General features: G+C 39.8%; 4 protein-coding genes across 5 annotated transcripts in view; 1 reads left to right on the top strand and 3 right to left on the bottom strand.

Moving 5' to 3' along the window:
* Nucleotides 1-26,532, top strand: part of LOC105231483 (neurobeachin-like protein 1) — a 104,548-nt gene that overhangs the window by 27,942 nt on the left and 50,074 nt on the right. The gene's annotated exons all lie outside the window — the stretch shown is intronic.
* Nucleotides 7,744-9,538, bottom strand: LOC105231415 (larval cuticle protein A3A). Its single transcript, XM_011212704.3, has 3 exons — nt 9,433-9,538; nt 9,026-9,268; nt 7,744-8,930 (listed from the first exon to the last, which is right to left on the bottom strand). The coding sequence occupies exons 1-3, from the start codon at nt 9,442-9,444 to the stop codon at nt 8,571-8,573; spliced, it is 615 nt and encodes a 204-aa protein (XP_011211006.2). The 5' UTR covers nt 9,445-9,538; the 3' UTR covers nt 7,744-8,570.
* LOC105231416 (larval cuticle protein A3A) lies at nt 17,595-18,671 on the bottom strand. The gene is made up of 2 exons (XM_011212705.3): nt 18,516-18,671; nt 17,595-18,430 (listed from the first exon to the last, which is right to left on the bottom strand). Exons 1-2 carry the CDS (start codon nt 18,528-18,530, stop codon nt 18,029-18,031), a joined length of 417 nt encoding a protein of 138 aa, XP_011211007.2. The 5' UTR covers nt 18,531-18,671; the 3' UTR covers nt 17,595-18,028.
* Nucleotides 25,217-26,326, bottom strand: LOC105231417 (cuticle protein 21). Its single transcript, XM_011212706.3, has 2 exons — nt 26,257-26,326; nt 25,217-26,114 (listed from the first exon to the last, which is right to left on the bottom strand). The coding sequence occupies exons 1-2, from the start codon at nt 26,266-26,268 to the stop codon at nt 25,452-25,454; spliced, it is 675 nt and encodes a 224-aa protein (XP_011211008.1). The 5' UTR covers nt 26,269-26,326; the 3' UTR covers nt 25,217-25,451.

The raw sequence follows: 26,532 nt of genomic DNA, 5'->3' as shown, positions 1-26,532 counted from the left end.
TTTTTAGCTAAGCCACTGGATAAGACACAAACGAATTACGATTTAACTAATGCGCTGACGGATTTTATGTGTCTCGTTTTCTTTGTTTTCGCATATTTTCTTCTCATTTATTTGATTTTATTTTTACTTTTAAACGGTCTCTTTGCCTCGTCGCTCATTTTATTTCGAGTAATCAAGGTAATCAAAGTTTGATTCGTAACAATTGCACCGGATTGAACGTGGCGTCTTTAAGTGATGTGCAGGCACAACGTTTTAAATCGTTTTTATGAGAAATTAGGCAGCTCCGCGTTAAACTCAGTTTAAATTAAAACGTGTAATTGTGCTTTTAATATCATTTTCTCTTTATCTCTACCGTCGTAGCGAGCACAGCCGCCATCACGGTATCGATTTACTTTCTAACTGAAATATAACTGTTATTATTTTTGCAGTTTTTAATTAGGAATTCATGTGACGCTCTCGTTGACGTTTTCGCAGCTGAGATTTATGTGATATATTTCCTTTTTTGTTTTGCTCTTATCGTCTCAGTTTTAATTGGGTAGTTGTGGTGTCTGTCAATCCGGTTAGTTAGAAGGGCAATGCATTATGTGATCGTGATTACGGTACTTTAACGCTTAATTACTTAAATTAATTTTCTTAAGCTTTATTAATTTCACAGTATGATTACTGACCTTCGGATTATACACGTTTCTTCACCAAGAGGTGTGCAATATGCAAGTGTATCGATTTTATGGTTGAAATGAATCTTTTTCACGAAAATTCATACAAACTGATTGAATACTTATAAAGTTTCAAGTCCTTATACTCTTAATTTAACTTTTTACGATTAGACACCGCTTACGCGAAGTGTTCAACAGCGCGCCAATTATTCGTCTTTCCCGCTGTTTTGTGTCAATTGGAGATTCCAAGTGTAGCCAGGTCCTTCTCCACCTGATCTTTCCAACGGAGTGAAGGTCTTCCTCTGCATTCCCCGACGGGTACTACTTTAAGAACTGGAGCGTTTTCATCCATTCGGATGACAAAACCTAGGCAGCGTAGCCACTGCATCTTAATTCGCTCACCGCCGTTGCCAATGCGGAAAGGATCAAAAATCTTCCGCAGAACCTTTCTCTCGAAAACTCGTAACGTCGACTCATCAGATGTTGTCATCGTCCATGCCTCTGCATCAGATGCAGGACGGGAATAATGAGTGTCTTATAGAGTTTGATCTTTGTTCCTCGAGAGAGGACTTTAGTTCTTAATTCCCTACTAAGTCCGAAGTACCACCTGTTGGTAACCTACATTGGATTTCGAGGCTGGCATTGTTGGTGCTAATACTGGTTCCAAGACAGACGAAGTTATCTACGACTTCGAAGTTATGACTGTCAACAGTGACGTGGAACCCAAGTCGCGAATGCAACGACTGTTTGTCTGATGACAGGAGATACTTCGTCTTGCCCTCCTTCACCACCAGACCCTAACAGAACTAACGGCATGAGTTTTGAAGCCAATGATATCGATATCATCGGCCTACGCCAGCAGCTGTACACTCTTATAGAAGATTGTACCTGCTCGACTAAGCTCTGCAGCGCAAATAATTATTTGCAGGACTGTAACGAGGACGAGCTGGGTAGCGGCACCTTCCCAATGAAGGGGCCGGACATTCCAGGTGCATGCCCTTAAATCAATCTTTAACACGCTTGCATGAGTCGTCATCAAAAGAGTATTGAGTTTTCATTGGTACGGTTTTTAATTTAGCTCGCCTTCAATCGGATGCTTTTTTGGGTACCCAGAGGATACTTAGTGCAAGACCATAAGCCATAAGTAAAAGAATTATTTCTGGCCACTCCCAAGTGAATGAGGCTCAGAAAACCTTTCTCACTTATGTGAACTTTTGCACATGGCTCCATCCTCCAACGTTTGTATTACTCAGATAAAAACGTCGGAGGCCTTATAAAATATGTGTACAGATGATAAACGTGACAAGCTGAGTCGATTTAGCCATGTTCGTTCTTGAGATATTGATCTGAAATTTTGCGCACGCCTTTTTCTCACCAAGAAGCTGTTATGTATTGAAACCTCCAATATCGGACAACTACAGGATGTAGCTGCCATACAAACTGAAGAGAACAATATCAAGTTCTTGTATCGATTTTTCTTTATTTCACAATATACATACATAACTTCAAATCGAAATTTAGTTTGTGTATTTGTTTTATTTCCTTCCCTTTGTGATTCGAATACTCTCTTAGCATAAAATTCAACTTGTTAAATGATTTCGGTCAATAGGTATAAAACTAGCCTAAGTTATCTCTAATATAATGAACAATTAATCAATTCGCGAATTAAAATTATATATTTGAGAAACCACTTATGCAAAACACCTTCGCATTTTCATTGACATTGTGCACGCTGCGCATGCGTGCAAGCCGGACTCTTAGAACGGTCACTATCAAGACATTTTCGCTGCGACAAGTGTCCTCGACTATCGAAATCGAGTTCTTAGCCGAGTAAAATATCAATAGCCACTTGACATATTCGACAAACTCACACACATTAAAATACCGTGCATTTTTCATCAACGCTTAAGTAATTGCGTGCACGTGTGTGTGTGTGTGTGCGCAACGCATGCGTGCCGAAATCCGTTTTGCTGCGACCGGTGGGGCGCGTCCACTAATTGCTTGCCGTAAATTGTATAAAAAAATAAAATAATTCGATAGCCACATTTGCATAAGCAAAAATAAATAAAACAACAATAACAACTATTGCACTTGATCTAATTTAACCGGACAGACAAGCAAATGAAACGCAATGCGACACCCAAGCCAGTTGTCGATTGAGACAAATTTTTTGGTTTTCTTATTTATTACAACTCATTAGGTGCTCAAAATTTATTTATTGTCTCTTTGCCTCAAATGTACATATGTGTGTGTGCATTTGAGTTTCTTATTCTTCATTGCGTATTGCAAATGCACACAGCTGTTAATTGACTTGTAATCGATGTTTTGATTTGCCGACACCTTGAAAACGATTTCATTAACAAATGTGAAATATTTTGAATGCCAATTGGACTGCTTTGAGGCTGCTTTAGAATTGCCAAGTAATGAATTAATGAATTGTAATTATACCGGTATTTTAGTAGAATTCAGTTGGTAGTCAGGAATTATGGTTATTACTTAATAATTAGTAGTAATAATTAACTTTATTTCTTGTCTAATTTATTTTCTACGAATATTATTATTTTCGAAAAAACAGTCATTTGAAAATATTGAGGTTTTTGTGCTCGAAGATCGCTCTTTCAGCTTTGTTGCACAACTTAGTTTTAGAGAAGCTACCTTGAACCGTAGTTATATTTCCAAAAATAAAATTGAGATATTTGCCCACAAATTGTTACTCATGGTTTTCAAGAGTCGTTGCATAATCATCGCAGGAGCGATTTTAGAGGAGTGTCAAAGAAAAATTTAAATTTCAGCTCTACCAAAATTAGATTACCCTTAACAGGGCATTTTTATAGCATGAGAGTTCCTTATCTTCACTTTGATCGCTCAGTTTGAATGGCGATCTAAACAATTTGTACGGATATAGTGGCGTTGTCTTAAATAATGTTGAACTATGTCAAATTTTGTGAATATAATTTCTCAAATAAAACAATTTTCATAGAAAACTTAAGCTTGATCGATTAGTTTTTACCCCATACTGGTTCGATATCGGCGATTCCGGCTAATGAGCAGCTCCTTCGGGAGCAAAATTTCTCATCGATATCTCAAAACCAGAGGGATTAGTATGCGTATATAACAGACAGACAGTCGAACAGATAGTGTGGACTCCACTCGTCATTATGATAATTTAATCGTAGGTTGCTTTTATATTTAGGAACTCACAACTCACTACTTTATCGTAAAGTTCGATATTTTTAATGTTTTAGATACTCAGAACACTTTGATATACGAGCGCTACCATTTATTTGCTAGTTGTCTTTCAGAAAATCAGAGGTATTAACACCAGAAGACGGATCATTCTTCACCACGGCAATGCGAGCTCTTACTCATCGACTTGATGAAACGATCGATTTGATAGCGCCTATTCATCGAACGACTTCTTTTTATCTTCTTCTTTTTAATCCCGTACGTAAAAAATAAACAAAAGGTCGAAGTTTTACCTTACACCTGTAGAGGCGTTTGATACGCTCAGAACACATGTTTTGGATACACCTTAATCAGAGTGACAAAGGTGCTTTGGCAATTGGTTCAAACGCATGCAAAAGTTTCCACACTTAAATGGAGAATATTTTGAAAAGTAATAATGATTAATAATTGTTTTTGTCTTTCTAATCCCGAATTATATAAGGCAACCGTCGTATATATACATAAAGGTTATCCGACGTTTTCTTATTATTCCAGTTCAAGGTATTATATGTATTACGAAAATTTTAAATATTTGGCTATTTTACCGATTTTTGATTTTCCGAAGTTCTATTTATACCAGGGCCTACTGTTTACGCACATGAGTACTTACTCATACTATATATATACTTTTATATATTAATTTGCAATAAAATAGTTATTACTTCACTTCAACTAAAAGTTCAGTTGTCCACACCCAATCAACTTGTAGATCACCACCGAAAATTGCACGAAATACATACAAACACGCATGCTTATATATGTAAGTAGGCCTACATTGAAAGTGCATTAGCTGATGTAATATCCGCCGAAATTTTCCAATTTTAATTTTACGCATATTTTGTGGCGCGTTGACTGGTCACATGGGTGCCGCAACGGGCTGCACGAGTAAATGTCAACATACTCATAAATCTAATAAAATATTATGAAATTTTTGCAATTCTTTACTTAATGTGTTATATATTTATATAGTATACAATACATACATACCCAAATATGTACACAAGCTGTCTGTGTAAGAAAAATAGCTGTTGCTGTTGCTGAAACTGTGTGATTGCAATAAATTCAACTCAATTTAATTTAAATTTTTGGCGATGTGGTAATTCTATGCTATAATATGTTAATGCTTCTGCGGAAGTTGAGGAGTTTTCCTGAATATTTTTTCCTGCAGCATATTTTGTGATATTTTTCGATCGACAGTTATATTTATTTGCTTCAAAGATTAAGAGAATATCCCGGACATAAGTCATTGAAAGCATTGCCAGTTAAATTTTCGTCAGAATATATCAATTATTATTCTGTTATTCTATTTTAAATAAAAAAAATATTAGGAAAACAAAATGGTTGTTCTTGCTTTTAGTAGTTCTTTACGATTTTCTCAAAATTTTGAAAATTTCTGTTATAATAATTTCTCTGTTAAAATCTACCTATGAAATAAGTCGAACTATACTACAATACAAAGACTAGTGGCGGCCGCAACTATTTGTTATAAACATATCTTTAACACGACCTATATAAAAAAACTTACCAAAAATTAAAATAAAAGCTTTTTCAGCAATAATATTTTCAGAATCATTTTCAAGAAAACCTATGTGAATGGCATGCAAAAATCGTCACAGCTGGATTGCTCCAGAAGCCAAAATTTCCATGGTGTGAACTCAAGTATCGGCAGAGCATTTTACCTCTCAACCCTACTCTGCTTAGGTGCTTTATTTCAATTCCCGTTAATGCCAATAGAAGGCAGAAAATATGAGATTCCAGAACTTTCAACCTTAATCTCGCGAATGCGGACTGGTTCAGTTCCAAGAGAACTTCCAGTTCTAAGATAACTTTTTTTATTTTAGTTGGTGTTTTCATGTTCGTAAATTCCTTTGAATCCTTCTGTTGACCGTAGTGACGTATTTGTTTTACTGAGGATAGTTAGAATGATTCCTTTGATAACTTGTGGCCATTTTGAAAGTCGTTTCATGATGCCGCTCTCATTCTCTCGTTCTTATTAGCAAAAAACCAATAACCAACGAATTTCACAAACTTCTTTTGAGGCCAATTCGCCCGACATGTCACCCTGTGACTTTTTTTGTTTCCGAAAACAAAATCGGTGGTCAAAGGAACCCATTTTGAGTCGGTTACATACATACATCCAGGCGGCCGTGACGAGGGTGCTCGCGGACATCCCAGTCGAAGCGTTCCAGAAATGTTACGAAGCATGGAAAACGCGCTGGAATCGCTGTATAGCTGCCCAAGGGGACTACTTTTTACGGTCATACTGTAATCATTCACCATATACAGAAACAGGTGTAATCCCTTGGTGTCAGCTCTTAACGATAAAGTGAATGAGCAAACACTCCTACTAAGTTCTGGGAGCTTCTGGCGAGTCACCTCCGAGTGTGTGACCTGGCGTGGTTATTATGAATGGTCCATTACATTGTTAATATGGAATAATTGTTGACAGCTGCCATAGGTCTAAAGTAAGAGAATGTAAGGGCACACAACTACAGAGCACAACACTCCTGGACATCAATTCTGGCTTGGTCACAAATAGCTCGCGCTTACCGCAATTCGATCACGAATTTTTCTGCGCGTTTTATGTCGTACAAAATACAGCTTGTACAAAACCGGAATCCGAAGCTCGACCTTCCCAAGCGACGATGCTTCGCTTTATGGGCTCTTGAAAAGTTCCAAGAAGATCTGAGCCGAGCCTTTTTCGAGCCACATTTTGTTTAGCGGCTAGGCCCATTTCTGGCTCAATGGGTATGTAAACAAGAAAGTTTGGGGGCCAGTAGAATTATCGGTCCAAATTTTTTCAAAAATGATGCTGAAAAAAACGTAACCGTCAATGGCGACCAATCGTGCCATTATAACCGACCATTTTTGATGCCTGGATTGAAACTTGTGATATCAGCGACATTTGGTTTCAGCAAGACGGCGCCACTTCGCATCAATCAATGCATTTATTGAGAGAACATTTCGGCAAACTGATAATTTCACGTTTTGGGCCGGCCGATTGGCTAACAAGATCGTGTAACAACACACCGTTAGACTTTTTTCTGTGGGATATGCGGACAATTCCGCTTCGATTCAGACCTTGGAGGAAAATATCTCGCGAGTCATTCGCCTGTGACCAGTCCAGAAATGATCAAGCGAGTCATCGAAAATTAGACTCAACGAATGAAACATCAACATTTGAAAGAGATAATTTTCAATGAATAAATGCCAAAGAATGTTCTTAAAAATGATAATAGACTTTTCCATTAAATTTGAAGTTTCTGTGTTTTTTTTAAGTATATTAGTATTAGTATCAAGACCATAAACACTATTCATATTTTCAGCCAACTGGTTTGTGTTGCTTGTCTTATCGAAGAAAAAATGTGAAAGACGGCGTATTTTCTCTTTTCTGAATCTGATCTTTGAAGTGAAAACAACACTGAGTCAAGCAATCGCAAATTTTCTATTACGGTTTTTAGCACGATGTCGTATCTATCTAACGCCATATAGCGATTCCACTTATACAGCCGGAGTTATAAATTACTAAAGCCATCTATTGAAGAAATAATGGATTTTTTAATAAAATCTTATATTAATCATAAAACGAGAAATCGTCAAATTGGTTCTTCTTAATAACTATGGAAAGAGTCTTTCATCAGCAATATTCCTGAGATGATGCTTAAATTATCATGGGTTGAATTGGTCAATGATCATTTGAGCAATCATTTCAGGGAAAGTGAAATCCGTTAACATTTTCCATAACATATAATGTTATATTGAACATACATGTACATATATTCTCTGACTATTGGTTTATGTTCTCAAAGTTAAGAACATTTCGCTTTTTTTTTATTAATTTGTTTTGTAAATTAAAAGAAAGTTGTTTTTTATTTTGAAATTGCATACTTTGATACACTTTATTCGGTTTACATATGAGTATTAACATACAATAATTGTAATGTAGGTATTTATCGCGGTCAAACAGCCTTAAAATAACTAATAAAAAACGAGAATTGTAACGAATAACGAAGATAATATTTTAGTATGAAGAAGATGGTAAAGCGCGTGAATGTACATATGTATGAAATATTGAGATATTTGAACATATATAAATATTTATAGAGATATAATAACAAGCCAACGAGATTAACATATAATAATAGTAAGCATTAAGCAAAGTGCCTCGTTGTCAACGTCCTTCGGCTGGGAGACTCCAATAGTGTGCAGCAGAGAGCGGAGACCAACTGAAGTGCGAATTCGAAGTGCGTACATGTATGTATGTGATTGAGTGTGTATGTTTTAGCTACGACTACCACCACTACTACTACTACTATTACGGTTGTTCTTACGGTATTTGTTAAAACGTTTACAGTAGAATTCCGTCTGCTGCCGTGCGAGAACACTTCAAACCCGGATGCACTTTGCGGCATACCACCGTTAGGCGGAGCAAATGCCAATGCTGTTGTTTTGTTGGACGGTTTGTCTGTTTGTTTGGTGGTTTTGTTGGCTTGCAGAGGGCTACGAATAATGTTGTAATGTGTAATGTTGTTGTTGTTGTCATTCATTCAATCATGGGGTGATGGCAGCGGCAAGAGGTCGGCAACGGCAATACTTCACATTTTCTCATATGTGAATTGACTAAGTGTAGTATATTTGTTGTGCTTGTTGTTGTTGAAGAGTTGTTTTCCTTAAACATGCAGCACACGTCTAACCGTGGTAGATGGGTGCAGCAAGTGGTGCGTGAGCAAGCGCTGGCAATCCTGGCAAGCCGGCCAAGGCTGGCAAGGCTGGCAGAGCTGGGATGGCTGGAATGGCCTTCGCAATTACTGGTGCGCGCAACAGTGGAGCTGACACCAGTGGTGCTGGAGCTAGAATCTTGGCAACTGGGGCGACGGCCTTAACAGCGAGTGGTTCGCGGCGAACGATTGCGTTAAAGCCGTTCACTGGATCGGCGGCGTATTCGACAATGCGACGTGTGCCATCAGGCTCAATGAGCGAGTAGGCGCCCTGCACCACATCACCGCTGCGTTGTTCCTGTTGGCTCTTCACATCACCGGTTGAACCATCCTGGATGAGAGGTGATAAAAAGCGAAAGTTCAACGGTTATTAAGCCATTGTTAAGCATGTGTCAGCGTTGGCTTTAACGCGGCGCTCATACTCACATGTACGTCATAGCTGAAGCTGTATTGTGGATTGGGGTCGTATGGCTCGGGAGCGGCCACCTTGGCGACGGCAAGTGGCGCAGCGTACTTGGTGATGGCGGGCAGCACAGGCGTAGCGATCTTCGTCAAAGCTGGCAGTGCAGGCAAGGCGGGCAAAGCGGGCAACGCCAGACCTGGGTAACCGGGACCTGGCAGGACGGCGACGGCGCTAGCGGCGGCCACCAAAGCGCTAAGAATGATCAACTGCAAGTAGAAGAAAAGTGTCAACAAGCGTTAACTTTCTGTTCTAAGCAGCAGCAGCTGCAGCAGTAGCCAGTTGCTTGGACAGGAGTTGTGCAATTTTGCTAATCCTTTGGCGGAGGTGCGTGCGTGAGCACACACACACACCCACAAGTAGAGACACTTGCCTTTTGTACCATGATTGCTTGACTGTTGCGTTTGACAAATGAAATTACTCTGTGGTTCTATGCAAGATCAGCAATTGCTTTATATAGGCGCAGCAGCCAACCGATTTTGCTGCCACTTCGCAGAAAATGTGTGCATTGAAATTTACGCCCGCTTGTACTTGCCATTTGGCTGATGCAAGCGACAAACAACAGTGCAAAAGACAACAACAACTCCAACAACAACGCAAAATTTATACATATCTTTATGCAAAAGTGAGAAAAAAGTGCCAGACAACAGCAGCAGCAACAACAAGAGAACACAAAGGCGTATTAGACGCATAGAAAAAATGTATCTTTGAACGAAATTAAAATAATTCATTTTTCGTCGTTATGGTGAAGGCAACAGCGACGGCGGTGACGGGGGAGCTCCAGCTGAATGCTGTGCGCGCTGAGTGGCGCTGAGCGCGGAGGCGGCGGTGGCCACGTTCGCGATTTAGGCATAGGTTAGGCGCTTATGCGCTTAGGCCTATAACAACGCCACTGCAACGAATGCGGCACAACAACAAAAACAATATCGCTACCAATAACAACAACGAAAAATAAGAACAGCAAATGGCAAGAGCACGCATGCCGCCAAGAAACAAGCCCCACACACACCCATCTCGTAACTGGTGCACTGTCGCAGTCTCAGCCTCAGCAGCTTGGCGGCTTGCTGGCTTAGCGGCGCAGTGTGTTGCATGCCCCACAGGCGTCGCCCAAGTGCACATACAGTGGGCACTGTATACGCACGCGTTTGCGCATGCAATTTTTCAGCCACCGCGAGGTGGCAGGGCATTTTTTCCAGCGCCGCCACTCCATAGGCCAGTTACCATACCGTACGTAATGCACCATTTAGGCCTATTAAGCCACCACTGCGGCAGATCGAACGCGTGTCGGACAAGCCGAGTAGTGGACAAAATACTAACGATTAAAAAATGCAAATACCAGCGCATACACACTTACATACATACACAAATACACACATACTCATACACAACCATACCTTCATAGGCATACAGGTAGGCCGTTAGTTGCATGCATTTCGTTGGCGGCTCTTTTCGTTGTCACTGATTGCGGCCGCTTTGGCTGCACCCCTCAATGCTGGCGGCTGGCGGCTTCCGCCTTAAATGCTCGCCTTTAATTGACAAATTTAACTTAGCATTTCGTTTCGGTTTTAATTTAAAAGCAAAAGTCCCTAAAATCACGCAAAGCTTCAAGTATTCTAAGTTAAATGCTTTAGTCAAAATCGTGCCGATAATTAGTTTTCTGCTTCGTGTCACTTAAGTGTGCCGCATGTGTTTAGAAATGTCACGAGGTGTGCCGCTGTGCATAATGAAATCAATAAATAACATATGCATCTGTTGCACAGCTGTTAAAATATTTTAATTAACATCTTAATCTAAAAGCTTTGATAAAAGTTCAGTTCCGCTATAAACAGCTTCCTTCGGTCGTAAGAGCAAATTCATTTCCCTAGATAATCTCAAATAGTGACCCTGCTTAACTGTAACTTCACTTTTAATATTATCAAACTAATTTCGAACTTAGGAGAAAATTACTCGCATCTCCGAAAGGAAGTGTCAGAAAGCGTGACAAACTTGTCTGTCTGTCGGCCTGTTTGTCTGTATATATTCGAACTAGTCCTTTTGAAAATTTTCACGTGCCCTTTACTCCTAAAGACGCTGTTCGTTTGTCGAACCGCCGATATCGGATTCCTAGCTTATGGCTGTCATACAAATTGATCGATCAAAATCAAAGCTTCGTATTGAAATATTTTACCAAAGTTAAAATTTTTTCGTGTTTCGTGAAATAACATTGAGTTATTGGAACTTGTGATTCAATATTATAATATTTAAAGGTTGAAATATAATTTAATGTTGCCAAAAATTGATCCAAAACCTAGTCAGGGTAATGATTTTGTTCAAAATGCTATATTTTTATTGTTCCCTAACATACCGTCTCTCCACAGAAACATATCTGGCGGTGAGCAAGATATCCCAAATTACATTTTTTGAAACCAAAATAATTTGTTTTCAATACAGCCAAAAATAGGTAATACTTCTCTAAGAATTTTAGGTTACCCTTAGGATTAAGACTGAATGGATTGATTCCACACTTGAACTGCTGCTTAGGGATAGTACAATAAAGAAGTGTACGAAAGAGGAAAGTACGAAATCGTTGGAGGGAATTGGAATCGCAGGACCACGCACTAAACTATCCATACCTATGGGAAGTATTCCGAGCATATTTTATGCAGAGCGCCTTGGCATAAGTCAGTACGTAGAGATAAACCTCCAATGCAACTATCGCAACGAACATATAACCATACATAACGACAGTCAAGCGGCACTCTGACTTCGATATAAAATCGCTACTGTTGATGGAGTGTAGATAACGGCTGAATGGTCTATTCAAGCGTAACTAAGTGCACTTTATATGGGTGCCCGGCGTATATTCGTATATTCGCTCCCCCATCCTCAGCATCCCCTAACATGGTAGGACCTGAACCCTTCATCGCGGTGGGTCCCCATACCATAAATAAGCTGCTCCACAAACAAGAAGGAGTAGGCAGGGAGAGGTATTGGTAACAACTTCAAGGCATGCCAAGTTGCTAATGAGTAATTTACAACCTCAGCAGGTTTAAATATTAAATCAACATCCCAAGGCACAAACCCAGTGTACACTGGCCACTGTAAGCTCAAGAAGCACTTATGTATAAAACATGGTTCTAGTGCAAATTGCCGGTTCCGCGACAAGGAGCCTGAAACTCCCGAACACCTACTAATTGCTTGCACATCAGTCTGCAGACGCAGGATAAAAGCCCTTGGATTCATGTTTCCAAATAGTGATCCCTATCGATCACCAAGCAATATATTGGAACTTATCAATATGCTGAGATTAAGTGGATCGTGTGAGGGCACAATAGACCTTGGGTCGCGGTACAATCCTAACATACTTATCTTATATAGATATAATAAGATAGGTAATGAACCAAGAAATAGTCAAAATTTTGTTTTTTGAAACCGTGCTTTTAAATCGCCGTGTTGACATCAGAGAAATAGCAGACGATCTCAACATCTCTTATAGATCGACTTAAGCTCGTCAAGTCTTCATTAATTGTGACGAGACGCTGATTTATGACTATGACGTCGAAATGCCCAAAAATTAGTTGAAACCGAAAAAACCTCGTCAAAGTCCTTCAAAATTCAAGGTGTTCATCGTTATCTTCACGTACTGTAGTGTGGTTCATCATGAATTCGTTCCTCAAGGTCAAACCGTCAATAAGAAATACTACCTTACCGTTTTAAGGCATTGACGTAAAGCTAGCCAGATTTATGGGCAAAAAATCATTGATTTTTCATCAAGATAACATTCTAGCTGATGACTGAATTTTTGCCAAAAACGAAACGAGAGTCATCTCTCAGCTCCCTCCTTCGCCAGATTTGAAAATCACTTTCGGGGGAACGCGCCGAAGCGGACCCATTAAAAGTCATTCGCTGAAGTCACTGTGTGTAGAAAATTGGATGGAATTTTGAATACAAGTTTTTTTGAGTCAGCTTTGTATTAAAATACGTGAAAATGTTTTCAGTCCATGTCTAATTTGATGAAATGGTATTAATCGCGAACTTAATCCTCTGTTACTTGTTTGTATCATTTTTTTTTTTAAGTTTAGCCGAATTAACGCGCAAATTACGAAATGTAGAGAAAATGCTAAAATACTACTATATTTCGAATGTGTGATTCCTGCATTTTTTCCAAAATATGCCTTCATTCTCCAAAGATCGTTAATTTGTTTGCACATGCGCGTGTGCGCAAACGTCAATTTTGCTTTCAATTAGCTGCCTGAATATTTCGCACAATTTTTTTCCAAGCAATTGCTTGTCTACTCACTCCTTTGTGATGTTTAACATAAATAAATATATTTTTTTCTTTGGCAAAAAGTATTGAAATTCGCTTGTTGCCAGCGATTACGTCGCTGTCAACATTTTGCCGTCTTATTTTTTGTTGTAACATGCACTTGCATAGGTAAATAAGCGCATACATATGCACATATATAATATATATAAGTGTCTGGATACATTGTATCATATGAACGATCGTATAAATATGTATGCTTGAGGCAATTTTCTTGGCATGCCACTTGTGCGAATGCAATTAGATTCCAACTGACAGTTTAACAACGAAATCCACCATAAATTGCCACTGAGTAGTGCTTAAATTTATATTGCAGAATTTGGTGATATCAATTATATGTGACGAATTCCAATAAGATTACTTCCCCAGTTTCAAAATGCTAATGTAATTTATGCTAAAAATAGAAAGGATCACCGATTTCAATTCGGGTTTCTTAATCGAAGCTCACACAGTTGTCACAAGTGCTGTAGTTGATTTATTTTTGTTATAAAAAAAATAATCCCCGCCACTATAATATGGTAATCTAAGTCTTATATATAGTATTATATAGTTCAGTGCAGAACATAGGCATTGACGCTATTCGAAATGTTATATGATGTGGAGAGAAAAAATTATTCTCCAAAAAAAAGGGATTTCAACACAACGCTGCTAGTCGTTTGAACAGTTGGTACAGTTTGCCCGTTTCGCCACTTTCGAATCGAAGAAAGATTTTAATAATGATAGATTATAAATGAACTTATTCGCTCAATTCAATTGAAATCAGTATTTTTCTTAATCGTAGAAGGTAAAAATTTTAAAACATTGGGATCTAGTAAGCAATATATATAAATTTATACGAGGGTGGCCCAATAATGACTGAAGCCACTAAAGAAAACCTAACCTGTCTGAATTTTTTTTTTTTCTGGAGATAGACCTTCATGGCGGTTATAACCACCACATTCGGCTCAAATTTTTCGGATTCTAATCTATACGAAACTTTGTTTAAGTGGATGAGTACTTTGCTTTTTCTGAATAAAGCACACCATTTGATTCCCAGAAGTCAGTGGGGATCCTCTATCGGGTCGATAGAAAAGGTTTTGCATTCTTGAGAACAAATTCAGCGAAGTGGAACCATTACACATAACCTTCTTCGTATTGCGCTTAAACATCATTAAATATCGCTATGGAGTGCAATGTTGTCCAAAGTGGGCAAGGTCGACGTAGATAGTTCCGTCATTTTTATCATTCCCATTTAGATATATCCAAAAACAAGAATCGAATCACCGACAGATATTGCTTTTTTTCCAATCTTTTGAAATCTGCGGGCCTCCTCGATAAAAAAATTTTGATAGTAATATCCTGAATAGGTTGTATTAAGTTTGCCCCCAAGTTTGTAACCCTCAAGGGAAACGCAAAATATATATATAAATGATTAGCGTGACGAGCTTAATCGATTGAGGGATGTACGTCAGCGTTATTTCCATGCATTGAAGGCGTCACGGAAGACATTCTCCGGAATAGCCTTGAGAGCCGAGGTGCATGCTGCTTGGATCCCCTCTGTCGTCTCAAAATGCTTACCTTTCGTCAGCCTTTTCAGGTAAGGAAACAAAAAAAAAGTCCGGAGGCCACATCTGGGCTGTAGGGCGGCTGCGGAGGCATTGGGATGCCGGCCTTGGTTAGGTAGCTGTTCACAAGAAAGACGGTGTGAGCCGGGATGTTTTCGTGGTGCAACTTCCAATCAGCTGCAATGGCTTATCGGGCCTGATTGACCCTTCGTTTGAGCGTCTTGAGGACTTCCACGTAAAACTTAGCGTTGATGGTTTGTCCAGGAGGAACACATTTGTGGTGGGCGATGCCTTTGTTGTCAGAAAAGACAATGAACATCGTTTTCACTTTGGATTTGCTCATTCTTCCCGTTTTTGTGCGAAGAAACGCCGGTGTGTGCTACTCGGAAGATTACCTCTTTGTCTCGGGATTATACTCAAAGATCCATGATTCGTTACCTGTGATTCTTCTTCTTAATTGGCGTAGACACCGCTTACGCGATTATAGCCGAGTTAACAACCGCGCGCCAGTCGTTTCTTCTTTTCGCTACGTGGCGCCAATTGGATATTCCAAGCGAAGCCAGGTCCTTCTCCAACGGTGTGGAGGTCTTCTTCTTCCTCTGCTTCCCCCCGCGGGTACTGCGTCAAATGCTTCCAGAGCTGGAGTGTTTTCGTCCATTCGGACAACATGACCTAGCCAGCGTAGCCGCTGTCTCTTAATTCGCTGAACTATGTCAATGTCGTCGTATATCTCGTACAGCTCATCGTTCCATCGACTGCGGTATTCGCCGTTGCCAATGCGCAAAAGACCGTAAATCCTTCGCAGAATTTTTCTCTCGAAAACTCGCAACGTCGACTCATCCGCTGTTGACATCGTCCAAGCCTCTGCACCATATAGCAGGACGGGAATTATGAGAGACTTATAGAGTTTGGTTTTTGTCTGTCGAGAGAGGACTTTGCTTCTCAATTGCCTACTCAGTCCGAAGTAGCACCTGTTGGCAAGAGTTATCCTGCGTTGGATTTCTAGGCTGACATTGTTGGTGGTGTTTACGCTGGTTCCAAGATAGACGAAATTATCTACAATTTCAAAGTTATGACTGTCAACAGTGACGTGAGTGCCAAGTCGCGAGTGCGACGACTGTTTGTTTGATGACAGGAGATATTTCGTCTTGCCCTCGTTCACTACCAGACCCATTCGTTTTGCTTCCTTGTCCAGCCTGGAGAAAGCAGAACTAACGGCGCGGGTGTTGAGGCCGATGATATTGATGTCATCGGCGTACAACAGCAGCTGAACGCTCTTATAGAAGACTGTACCTTCTCTATTTAGTCTGCAGCTCGAATTATTTTTTCCAGCAGTAGATTAAAAAACTCGCCTAAAAGGGAGTCGCCTTGTCTGAAACCTCGTTTGATATCGAACGGCACGGGGATATCCTTCCCGAACCTGACGGAGCTCTTAGTATTTATTGCTCAGCGTCAATTTACATAGCCGTATCAGTTTTGCAGGGATACCAAATTCAGAAATAGAGGCATAAAAGCAGCTCCTTTTCGTACTGTCGGAAGCAGCTTTGAAATCGACGAATACGTGGTGAGTGTCGATTCACCTTTCACGGGTCTTTTCCAATATTTGGTGCATGGTGAATATCTGGTCGATTGTGATTACTGTGATTACGTTATTCAAAAATTGAGGGTCACTTTCATATACATATATTCAAATTTTCTTGGCACACTTCCTCTTGCCGCAATTTTTGCTCGTACCTCTGCTCTAACAAACGCTGCATTTTCGGCTTGCAGCACACTCACAGAAATACGTCGCGCGAAAATGTTTGTCCTGACTCTCCAGGTGCTCGGAGACAACTGACCAGGCGCTCCTTCGGTCGCCAGGAACGCCCTCCCAGTCAGTGCACGCACGCTCCAAAGTACAGTCGCCAGAAGAAAATCAGTCCTCTTACTTTCCGGACAAACCTTTTATCTGCGTTACCAACTGATATATTCACGAAATTCGGTATGGCTTATTGTCGAATGCAACTGTATAAGCTCCGATGAAATTGTTCACATCGGACTGCCATAGCGTATAGCAGCCATACAAACTGATCGATCAAAATCAAGTTCTTGTAAGAAAAGTTAAACGTTTCTATTTCGTTTTTGTTTTTGAAAATAAAAACTCTAGTAATGTGATCGTGTATATATACGTATGTATATTCCTATAGATCATAGAGTACATGTGATTTTTTTTCCTTAAAGGCGATCAGTTATGATTTTGTAAGCATTTTGTCATTCGACATTATTTTATCTTGGTAATAATACACACAATCTTGCTAAATTACGCACATTTTAAGTGTAAGCAGCTTAGAAGGGCTTGGCGAGCATATAATAACACTCACAACTCCAAAATATTCGCACACATAAACCACGGCATTACGATTTTCTGCATATTTTATGAGACTTTTCAATTGCAAATGATTTACGCATGTCATATGGCAGTCTAAAAAATAAAAAAAATATCGAAACACTATCAAAATAACAAAAAAAAACCGTGGTCAATGCGTGCGACATTCGTTTTGGCTGAAATTTAAGGCCGGACCACTGGGCGTATACGCAATTGACACATGCAAAAAACGAGAAAAATCATAAATATGGAGAAAAAGTTCATGCGTTGGGCTGCCGCTTGCTTGGAAAGAGGAAAATAAGCCAAAAGATAGAAAAACATTTGTTTGATTTCGATCTCAAAAGTGTTGTCGGGTGATTTATTACTACAAAAATTACGTTAAAAATTATACAAAAACAAACTTTATGTGAATGTGTGTATAGTTGGGTGCAACTATAGTCATAGATTTAAGTTAATGTGTTTGTATGTGCATTAAATGTAGTTAAAAATTACATAACAACTCGAAAATATTCGCTACAAAACAACAAAGCAATAATTAACTAAATTGACTTCAGACAATTGTAAACGTACAACAACAAGAACACAAAGTCCTTCGCATCATGCTTTTCGCGCTACAATGTCCACTTCTTAACATTCGCTTGACTAGCCTACTAAATAGTTGTGCCTGGGATTAGATATATAAGTTAAATAGTGCCGCAGGGATGCATTTAAAGCTACAGACAGCCGGCGCGGCCATCAGGAACTCTTCATCACCAGCTTAACCTTGGATGAAGCGAGCGGGCAGAGGCGCTGGTGCAAGTGGCACGACGGGCTTGGCAGCCAACACTGGCGCAACGGGACCGCGTTGGACGATGGCATTGAAACCGTTAATGGGATCGGCGGTGTAGAAGACGGTACGCAGTGAACCATCAGCATCCAAGACAGAGTAGGAGCCTTTCACCACATCACCATCGCGCACCTCCTGTTGGCTCTTGCTGTCGCCGGTGAGCGCGTCCTGTACATTGTAGGCGAAAGCGTATTGTGGATGTGGGTCAATCTCGGTGTTGATGGGCACAACTGGTGCGGGTACGGGTGCGGCGAAGGCGACGGGCGCTGGGGCGGCGCGTAACAGTGCGCATTGAGCGACGCCGACGAGCGCTAAGCAGACGACAATTGTGTACTGGAAGAGAGTAGAGAAAAGAAGTCAGCAAATGATAAGAGTAGAGTTTCCGTAAATCCATTAAATCCTGTCACTTGTGACCTACCTTGAGGAAAGCCATTTTACTGCTTGATTTGCTGTTGATTTGTGCACAAAAAAGTGGTGTTGCTTGTACTTAGTGTTTGATTACTTTCGTTGGAATGATGTTATCAGGCCCATCTGTCCGGCTTATAAACAAAATGCGCCACCCGCACGAATTGGCGCCGACATTCAGTTTTTTTGAAATTTTGAAATCAATTTGGTTATGGATGTGAATTGTGAAATTGTTGCCAGAAAAGTAAACGCCGAAGTGACATAATAACCTAACAGCTGTTTAGACTACGCTGCCCTCCAATGTGCCTTAAAAATAAGTCGCAGTACAAATGAAATTATAAACATTGCTATTATGGTTAGTGAATGTGGCAATATTTGCTTTGGCGCGTGCGAGTCCATCGCCATTTACTTCGGCGGACGTGCCGCGCCGTGCCAATTGTTTGGCCACCACGCTTACCCAATGTAGCGGCGACTCAGCGACATTAAAATGATCGATTTCCAAACATAAAGGCATTTTAAAAATCGCTTTGCGTCTGGTTGTGTATGTGTGTTGCGGGTTTATTAAGTGGATGAGTAATATGGGTCCGCGCCCACCGCCCATGGCCGAACACTCGCTTAAAAATATGTATATGCCTACTGGTTCTTCAGAGACTTAGAGCGCGCCAGCCACTTTAAGCGCCTCAACGCCTGTGGCTCTCACGTTCCACAACGCGCACATTAATCATCAAAATGAAAATATTTACGTTACGGTATGCCATGTGCGCGTTTTGTTGTGGAATGTATAGTTATGATTGCTTGTCAGCGTGTCCAAACGGCACTGCAAGACATACGACAGATAGCTCAATTAATTTTATAAAGTATATGTTATGTATGTGTGTATGTATTTTAAGGGGCTTACTAGAGGGTCGCTGGCAATTCATATGCTACTGACTCATAAAATAGTTAAAATATCGGTTAGCTTATATCATTAGAGATTTTGTAGCTTAAGAAAAAATCGTAGTTTTATAGGAATCAGTGGAAATTAAATATAAATAGCTATTCGAAGACAGGTTATCTTCAATTTGAAGGCTTTTCGAATTTGCAGAAGTTCTTGTTCTGATCTGATGTGTAAACCACTTCATCTAACCTTAAATATTCATCACTTGGTACTTTTAAACTTTATATCATCTGATTGAATTTTCCGGACTGTATATTTTTATTCAGAATAGGCTTCTCAATCAATACAAGCATGCCGCCACTTAACCAAATTTTCTATACACTTTTTATAAGCCTCACGAAAGTCTCGGATGACTTTTAGTGCCTTCATCAAATTTTGGGTTTTTCCTGCTTCGATTCATTTTTAGAGCGTCTTTGCCAGTTTGTTGGACTGTTTCGTCATCATATTCATAAACCCACGTCTCGTCACCAGTAATTGTGCGTTTGATAAATGTAAGGTCATTAGCTATGTCGAAAAGCATCTCTTTTGCGACCCTTACTCGACGTAGCTTGAACAAAAAATTGTTCACTTAATTTTTCTTGCCACTAAAATATTTGGGTTGGAGATAAAGTAGACTCTCCAAAACACTTCTTCAACATTTTCAACGATTCCGTAGTAAAAATTGCAAAACAAACTTATAGCGTAGTAAACAAACAACTCACCGCTAAAGGTCGATAGCATTACTCAAGTTCTCATCATTCCTAGTGTACGAAATCATACGAAAACACATTATTCGATTTTTTTGTTAAAGATTATCTCTCTCAAATGTTGGCCGTGGCTACGTCTTATATGGTTCAGCCGTTGAGTCCAATTTTCGATGACTCGTTCGAGCATTTCGATTGGTAACAGGCGAATGACAAGAGTAATGTTCTGTTCCAAAGCCTATATCGATAGTATGCATAGACGTAGACTTCAAATATCCCCACAGGAAAAAGTATAACGGTGAGATAGCACGCGATCTTAATGGCCAATCGAGCAGCCCAAAACGTGAAGTTATACTCACTGAAATGTTCCATGGATTTATTGATATCCGTTGATTAACGTGATGTGTGTGAAGTGTGTAAAGAGACGCGGTCTTCTAGAAATCAAAAGTCGCCGAGATCACGAACTTTAATTTCTGGCATGAAATAGTCGGTTATCATTGGTCGCCATTGATGGTTACGTTCTTACCGGCAGATTTATAGATCACACCAAGCCGTTCTGTATGAAATGGGAACTCTTGAATCTCTTCAGGTTGCTTGTTGTCCCAAATTTTGCTTGCTTACATACCCATTGAGCCAGAAATGGGTCTCATCACTGAACAAAATTTGGCTCAAAAACGTCAGATATTCTTGGAACTTTTTAAGAGCCCATAGAACAAAGCGATATCGCTTGGATAGTCAAGGCCAGTCTGAGAACGGCGTCGAATCGACTCGCCACGGTCTTCGTTTACACTCTGAACTACGGCTGCTATATTTTCTTCACTGCGTGCTGGACGTAGTCTATTCGGTCGAATATTATCGAAACATGAATGCTGGGTCTCAAGATGGGTGATGTTGTTGCGAACAGTACACTCAGTAGGACGATTATATTGACCATAAACTGAGCAAACCGCGCGAAACATATTCTTTACATAACGTGAGTTCTCGTAATAAAGTTGAACGATTGGTTCAGATACATCTTTCCACGATGAAATGCCAAAAAATACTGAACGAATATAACATGACATTACAGCTTGAAAGGCTATTGAAACAACTACCTCAACTTGGATCATAGGTTCGCATCAACAAAAGACTATTTGAGATTTAAGGTCTTCTGACCACATTTTTTGTATCACTATATATTTTTACTACTTTGTAAAGAGAAATTCGTATTGCTTGAATTAAATATTAAAAACAGATGGGGGGAAAAAATAAGACTTCTAATAGAACAATATTTCATTGTGATTCCCAAACATATGAACCACCATAAAACTCTTACACATACTAAATATAAAAACACTTCTTACATCAATATATTGCTAATAATTTAATAATAATTCATATGTATAATAGGTTCCACAAAGACTTGACCGCTAAATAAAATAAATGGTAGCTGAGCCCTATTTATCACACAACAATTTGACTCTAAGCCAAACCTACTTATGTATATACATACATTTACATATATATATGCATATAAAAACTCAAGCATAGTCATATATTTCTTGTGAAAACGCACAAACATAAATATAATCGAATAAAAGTAATCTCAAGCGCTCGCTTGTAAAATCAACACAATTAAATCGATAGTGATTTAAGCGCTTGTCAGTCGATCAATTTTTAACGGTGCAACACTGCCACACAAGAGCAGAGCATGTAGCCCCGCTTCGTGAGCGTTAACAGGTGGTCAAGCCAAGCAGGCGAAAAATATATGGTGGCAACGTGTGAGCTACACGGCGGCACTTCTCAACATATGCAGCTGCAAACATACATATTTACACATGTGTATCTCTATATACATTTATATATATACATAAATGCATAGTAGATACAGCGTCTAGCGGCATATCCGCCCAATCGCTACGCTGACATGCTCTTGTTGGCAGTTAATTTGACGCTGCGCCAAAATGACTTTTTATTTGCAGTTCACAATTCACCGCTGTTAGGGTCATAATTCTGCGTACTCCAACTAATAACAACAACAAATGCAATTTTATTTGTTGCATTTATTTATTTTATGTGCCTACTTCTGCATTGTGAATGCTGTGCCTATCGTTTACGGCCGAAAGGTGTGTGAATTCAGCGAATTCGGCGATGGAATATATTTATTGATAAATTGCAAGGTTTTCGCGAGCACGGTGGACTAAGAAGTAAATATTTTATGTAGTATTATGTCGGAAAATCTAAATATACAGTCTCTTGAATGAAAAATGTAATCATGATGTTTAATGATTTTTGAATATAATTCCTTTTATATTAAGAAATTGGAAAGACAAAGAAAGATTTGGGTTTTTCAATAAGTTAGACTAAAACCTTCCCAACAGGGTTTAGATCGCCGAAATAACAGATTTCAGCCGGTTAAAGTCCAGGTCAATTGTGAGCGCGGTTCATGATAACGGCGATGGCATTGAACAGTAACACGACTAAACTAAGGATACAACCAATTTCAGCCACACACTGATCGCCATTTACAGTGGAGCCAATACCGCCTTCATCGACAGTGAATGAAATATTTACTTGGAGTTAAATAACCATCAATAGCAGAGAAAGAGCTCTAGTTGCCCCGAGCATCTAGAGAGGTCCTTGCGCAACTTCGTTCTGGAGTATTTAGAAGTGACCCCGAAGAATATCTTACCACTTTTTTGCATACCTAATGAATCCCATTCATTTAACTCCCCTCTCTCTATGATCCGACTCTGCCGAAACAGCACGTTTCGTGGGCCTATAGCTAGATGATAAGCAACTTGACCATAACGCTCATAACTTTTCCTTCGAATACTCTATTTGTGATCATATCGGTTGCTATGGCCTGAACTTCTGCAGCAAATATTTAAAAATATTCTTAAACAAAGTGAAATATTGAAGTATTGTACAATGAAAACTAGTCAAGCTTTACAATTAACTAATAAATAAATTCTTTTAACCAAAAATGCTTTTTTGTTTTTCTTAATATACTTTGTGGAGATCAATTATTTATTTTATGTTTTCGAACCAAGTTTTGGTACACCACTTCCAGTTCGATTGAGTCTTTTTAGCGACTTTGAAACTATTGTTTCAATCGTTCGATATATCACCTTTCGAACATGCAAGATCACTTCGTACGAAGAACTTATATTCACGAGAATTCTATATACAACTATACTTCCTCGTATTATTCGGGTGCCGCCTTAAAGAATATTAAACCACTGAAATATAACAATAAATTGTTGCTTTCATTTCCTGATCCAAAAGTCGATCCGAGTGGCTTAACCTACGTGGTTAGACACTGAAAAAGTTCGCACACAAATTTAAATTATTTTTATCAATTTTTTAAATGTAAATATTTAGATACCTAAAATACCTAGACTAACTAAAAATAGTACATTTAGCTTCAAAAATATCGCAACTTTTTTATAACAAGTTGAAATTTGATAAATTCTTAATATTGTTACCATATTTCCACACTTAAATTTTGATTCTGAATTTTCAGGCACCTTCGAACAAGTATTTTTTAGATTACAATGTAATTTTTTTGTTATATTGGGTAGTCGAAAAAGTCTTTTCGTATTTCTAGTCAAATTTCAACTTATTTTATTATGCAATATTTACAAACACTACCAAGATTGAGTAATAAAAAAAAAATTCCATTTTTTTTTAGAATTTTTTTTATTTGACTGCAACGCCTAATTGTAGGCAACAGTTTTCCAAAGTGCATATTTTTAGTGTCAATGATATTTGGTATACAAATATGTCTAGCGTACTCTTAGCTGGTTGCCAAAAGACCCTGGAAGCATGGAACAATAATTTTTTGATAGTACTTTGCATTCATTGAAGAAAATAATATTAATTTTTACTATGCTTTCAACATTTTGTTCTAACAGTGATGGTTCCTTGCTACGTTTTTCTGATTCACTGTGGACTTAAATGAGGTCCGGTACTACGTAAATCTATATTTTTTTTATACAAATTTGGGCAAAACGATAAACAAAGTTCAAAATCAACAGTTCACACTATCTGCTGTTCTATGTACATCTGTATGCATGTATGTATGTATGTATGAATGTATGTATGTATTTTCCTCTACTGGCAGTCCTCACGGCACGCCTTTACCACAACTTTTGTCTCATTGCAATTGCATTACTAATATGGCCAATTGCTGGCTGGCTTGTACAATTAATGATCACCACGTTGACCTAGTGAGCCCAGACTGTAGTAGCTGCAAACTGTAACAAATGCGCTGGCCAAAAAGTGCATGCGCTAGACTATGGTTGTACATATGTATGTGTGGTTATGAGTGTGTGTGTGATAAATTAACAACACCGCCGGCTACAACAGTAGCCATCAACAGCCGAAAGACATCAATCGCGCTGAAACCGCTAAGAAACAAAGAAAAAGGCGAAAAAGTGTGCAAGACCAGTTACCTTTTACGGTTATAACTGCGAAATAGACTGAATAAAATGTTTGGAATTTAGTGTTTTTGTACTGAATTCTTTATTTCAGTAAGTGCACAAGCTAATACACGAGACTCTTTGCCACGATTTCCAATGCACGCACATAAATACCACATTATGTATGTGTGCGCAGGCACACTCACTTTCTATATGTATGTGTGTGCGTTGAAACTGGAAATCGCTGGCACATTGCTCTACAGGTATATTTACATATATACAATGAACAAAAAAGAAATCAAAATTTAAAATAAAATTAATTATAATATTCAATATTGCTAATAAAGAATTGATTAGAGATGCACAATAGTTGAGATGAATGTGAGAGTGATGGATGCTTGGGTGAAGCATGCAACGACATACGTGTACATAACAACTACGCCGCCAATACTGGTGCGCACACGCACAGCTTTGTGTCGACAGAAGCAGCCGCAGCCGGGTTGTTGTTGCCAGCGGACTGTGGCGCGACCCCCGTTATGAGTCACGCGTGGTGGCGCTCAGCGCGCGACGTCGCTTAATGGGCGAGGATGATCGCGAGTGATGCGCGCGATCGCGAGAGTGTGTGTTTGTTTGTTTTTTATAATTGTAGCTAAGAAGTTCTAGTTGACTTTGTTGTTTCCGCATGCAGACGAGCGCTCTGCTAAGACTATAAGTGTATTTTTCATAAGTTAACAAGTAAATTGTTTAGTTATTAATATATGTGTATATATATATATGTAGATATATATTTCTGTTATATATAAGTTCCTTTGTTCGGTTCAGAAGTCATATGTCCATAGATCAGCAGCGCGGTCAACAACACGAAACAATTACGATAAATAATGCTCAGCAACCTCGACACGCATGTGAGGTTAACAGAGGCACACTTAGTGGTGACCATAGGCAAGGGCTGGTGCAGCGTACGCCACCTTGGCGATGGCGGGCGCAGCGTAAGCGACCTTAGTGATGGCAGGCACAGCGGCAACGGCGACAGCGGGTTTGGCCACTACGGCTACGGGTGCGGGGCCACCTTGCTTCTCAACCACAGCATTGAAACCGTTAATCTTGTCCGCGGTGTAGGTGACCTTGCGTATGGAACCGTCTGGTTCGGTCAACGAGTAACTGCCGTGCACGACGCCATTGACGAGCGATTCCTCAGCCGCTTTCGAGTCGCCGGTTTGATGATCGGTTACACCATATGCGAAGCTGTATTGTGGATTGGGGTCGTATGGCTCCGGTTCGATTACCTTGGCGACGGCAACAGCTGGTGCGGCTTTGATGATGGTGGGCGCTGGTGCTACGGCGATAGCAGGCGCGGCTTGTGCAACGTAAGTGGGCGCGGCTTGAGCGATGAGAGCTGGTGCTGGTGCGTGTATCACCTGCTGACTGATGGCTGGTGCGGCGGCAAGGATTTTGGGTGCTGCGTATGTGATGGCCGGCGCGGCGGCGGCGATTGAAATGGGCGCGTGCAAACTGAGACCGCCATGGCTGTAGATGTCACCGGGTGCGGCAACGGACAGCGAGATGCTGAAGCAGAGAACCAACGCCACCTGCAAAGGAATAGCGCAGAAAAAAGCTAATTAGTATACACATATAATTCTAAGTAGAATTGTGCGTTAATGCGTCAGGGATCCACGTCCTGACGCACCACCGCACGTTCGTTGTTGATCTTTGGCGTGTATTATGCGCTACCTTTGTGATCATGTTGCTACTATGTGTGCTTGTTGCGACGATGTTAGCGTACAAAATTGCGATTGTGGTTTGAGATAAATCCCCCAAGAAGCCTGCACTTTTATAATCGAATGTGAAGAATTTCTAAAGCCGCACGACTATTCGCGCGAAGATCGTACGAAGCTGCAACGTCAGCTGCTGCGCGCCATTACTGTCAACCACACCGTCACTGCTGCGACACATACCATCAACATGTACAGCAACAACATGCCACTTAGCATCACAAAAACGCTGCAT

Source organism: Bactrocera dorsalis, chromosome 5 (assembly GCF_023373825.1).
Source record: "Bactrocera dorsalis isolate Fly_Bdor chromosome 5, ASM2337382v1, whole genome shotgun sequence".
Taxonomy (NCBI): Eukaryota; Metazoa; Arthropoda; class Insecta; order Diptera; family Tephritidae; genus Bactrocera; species Bactrocera dorsalis.
Note: the sequence above shows the minus strand (reverse complement) of the source record. Positions and strands in the feature narration are given on the sequence as shown.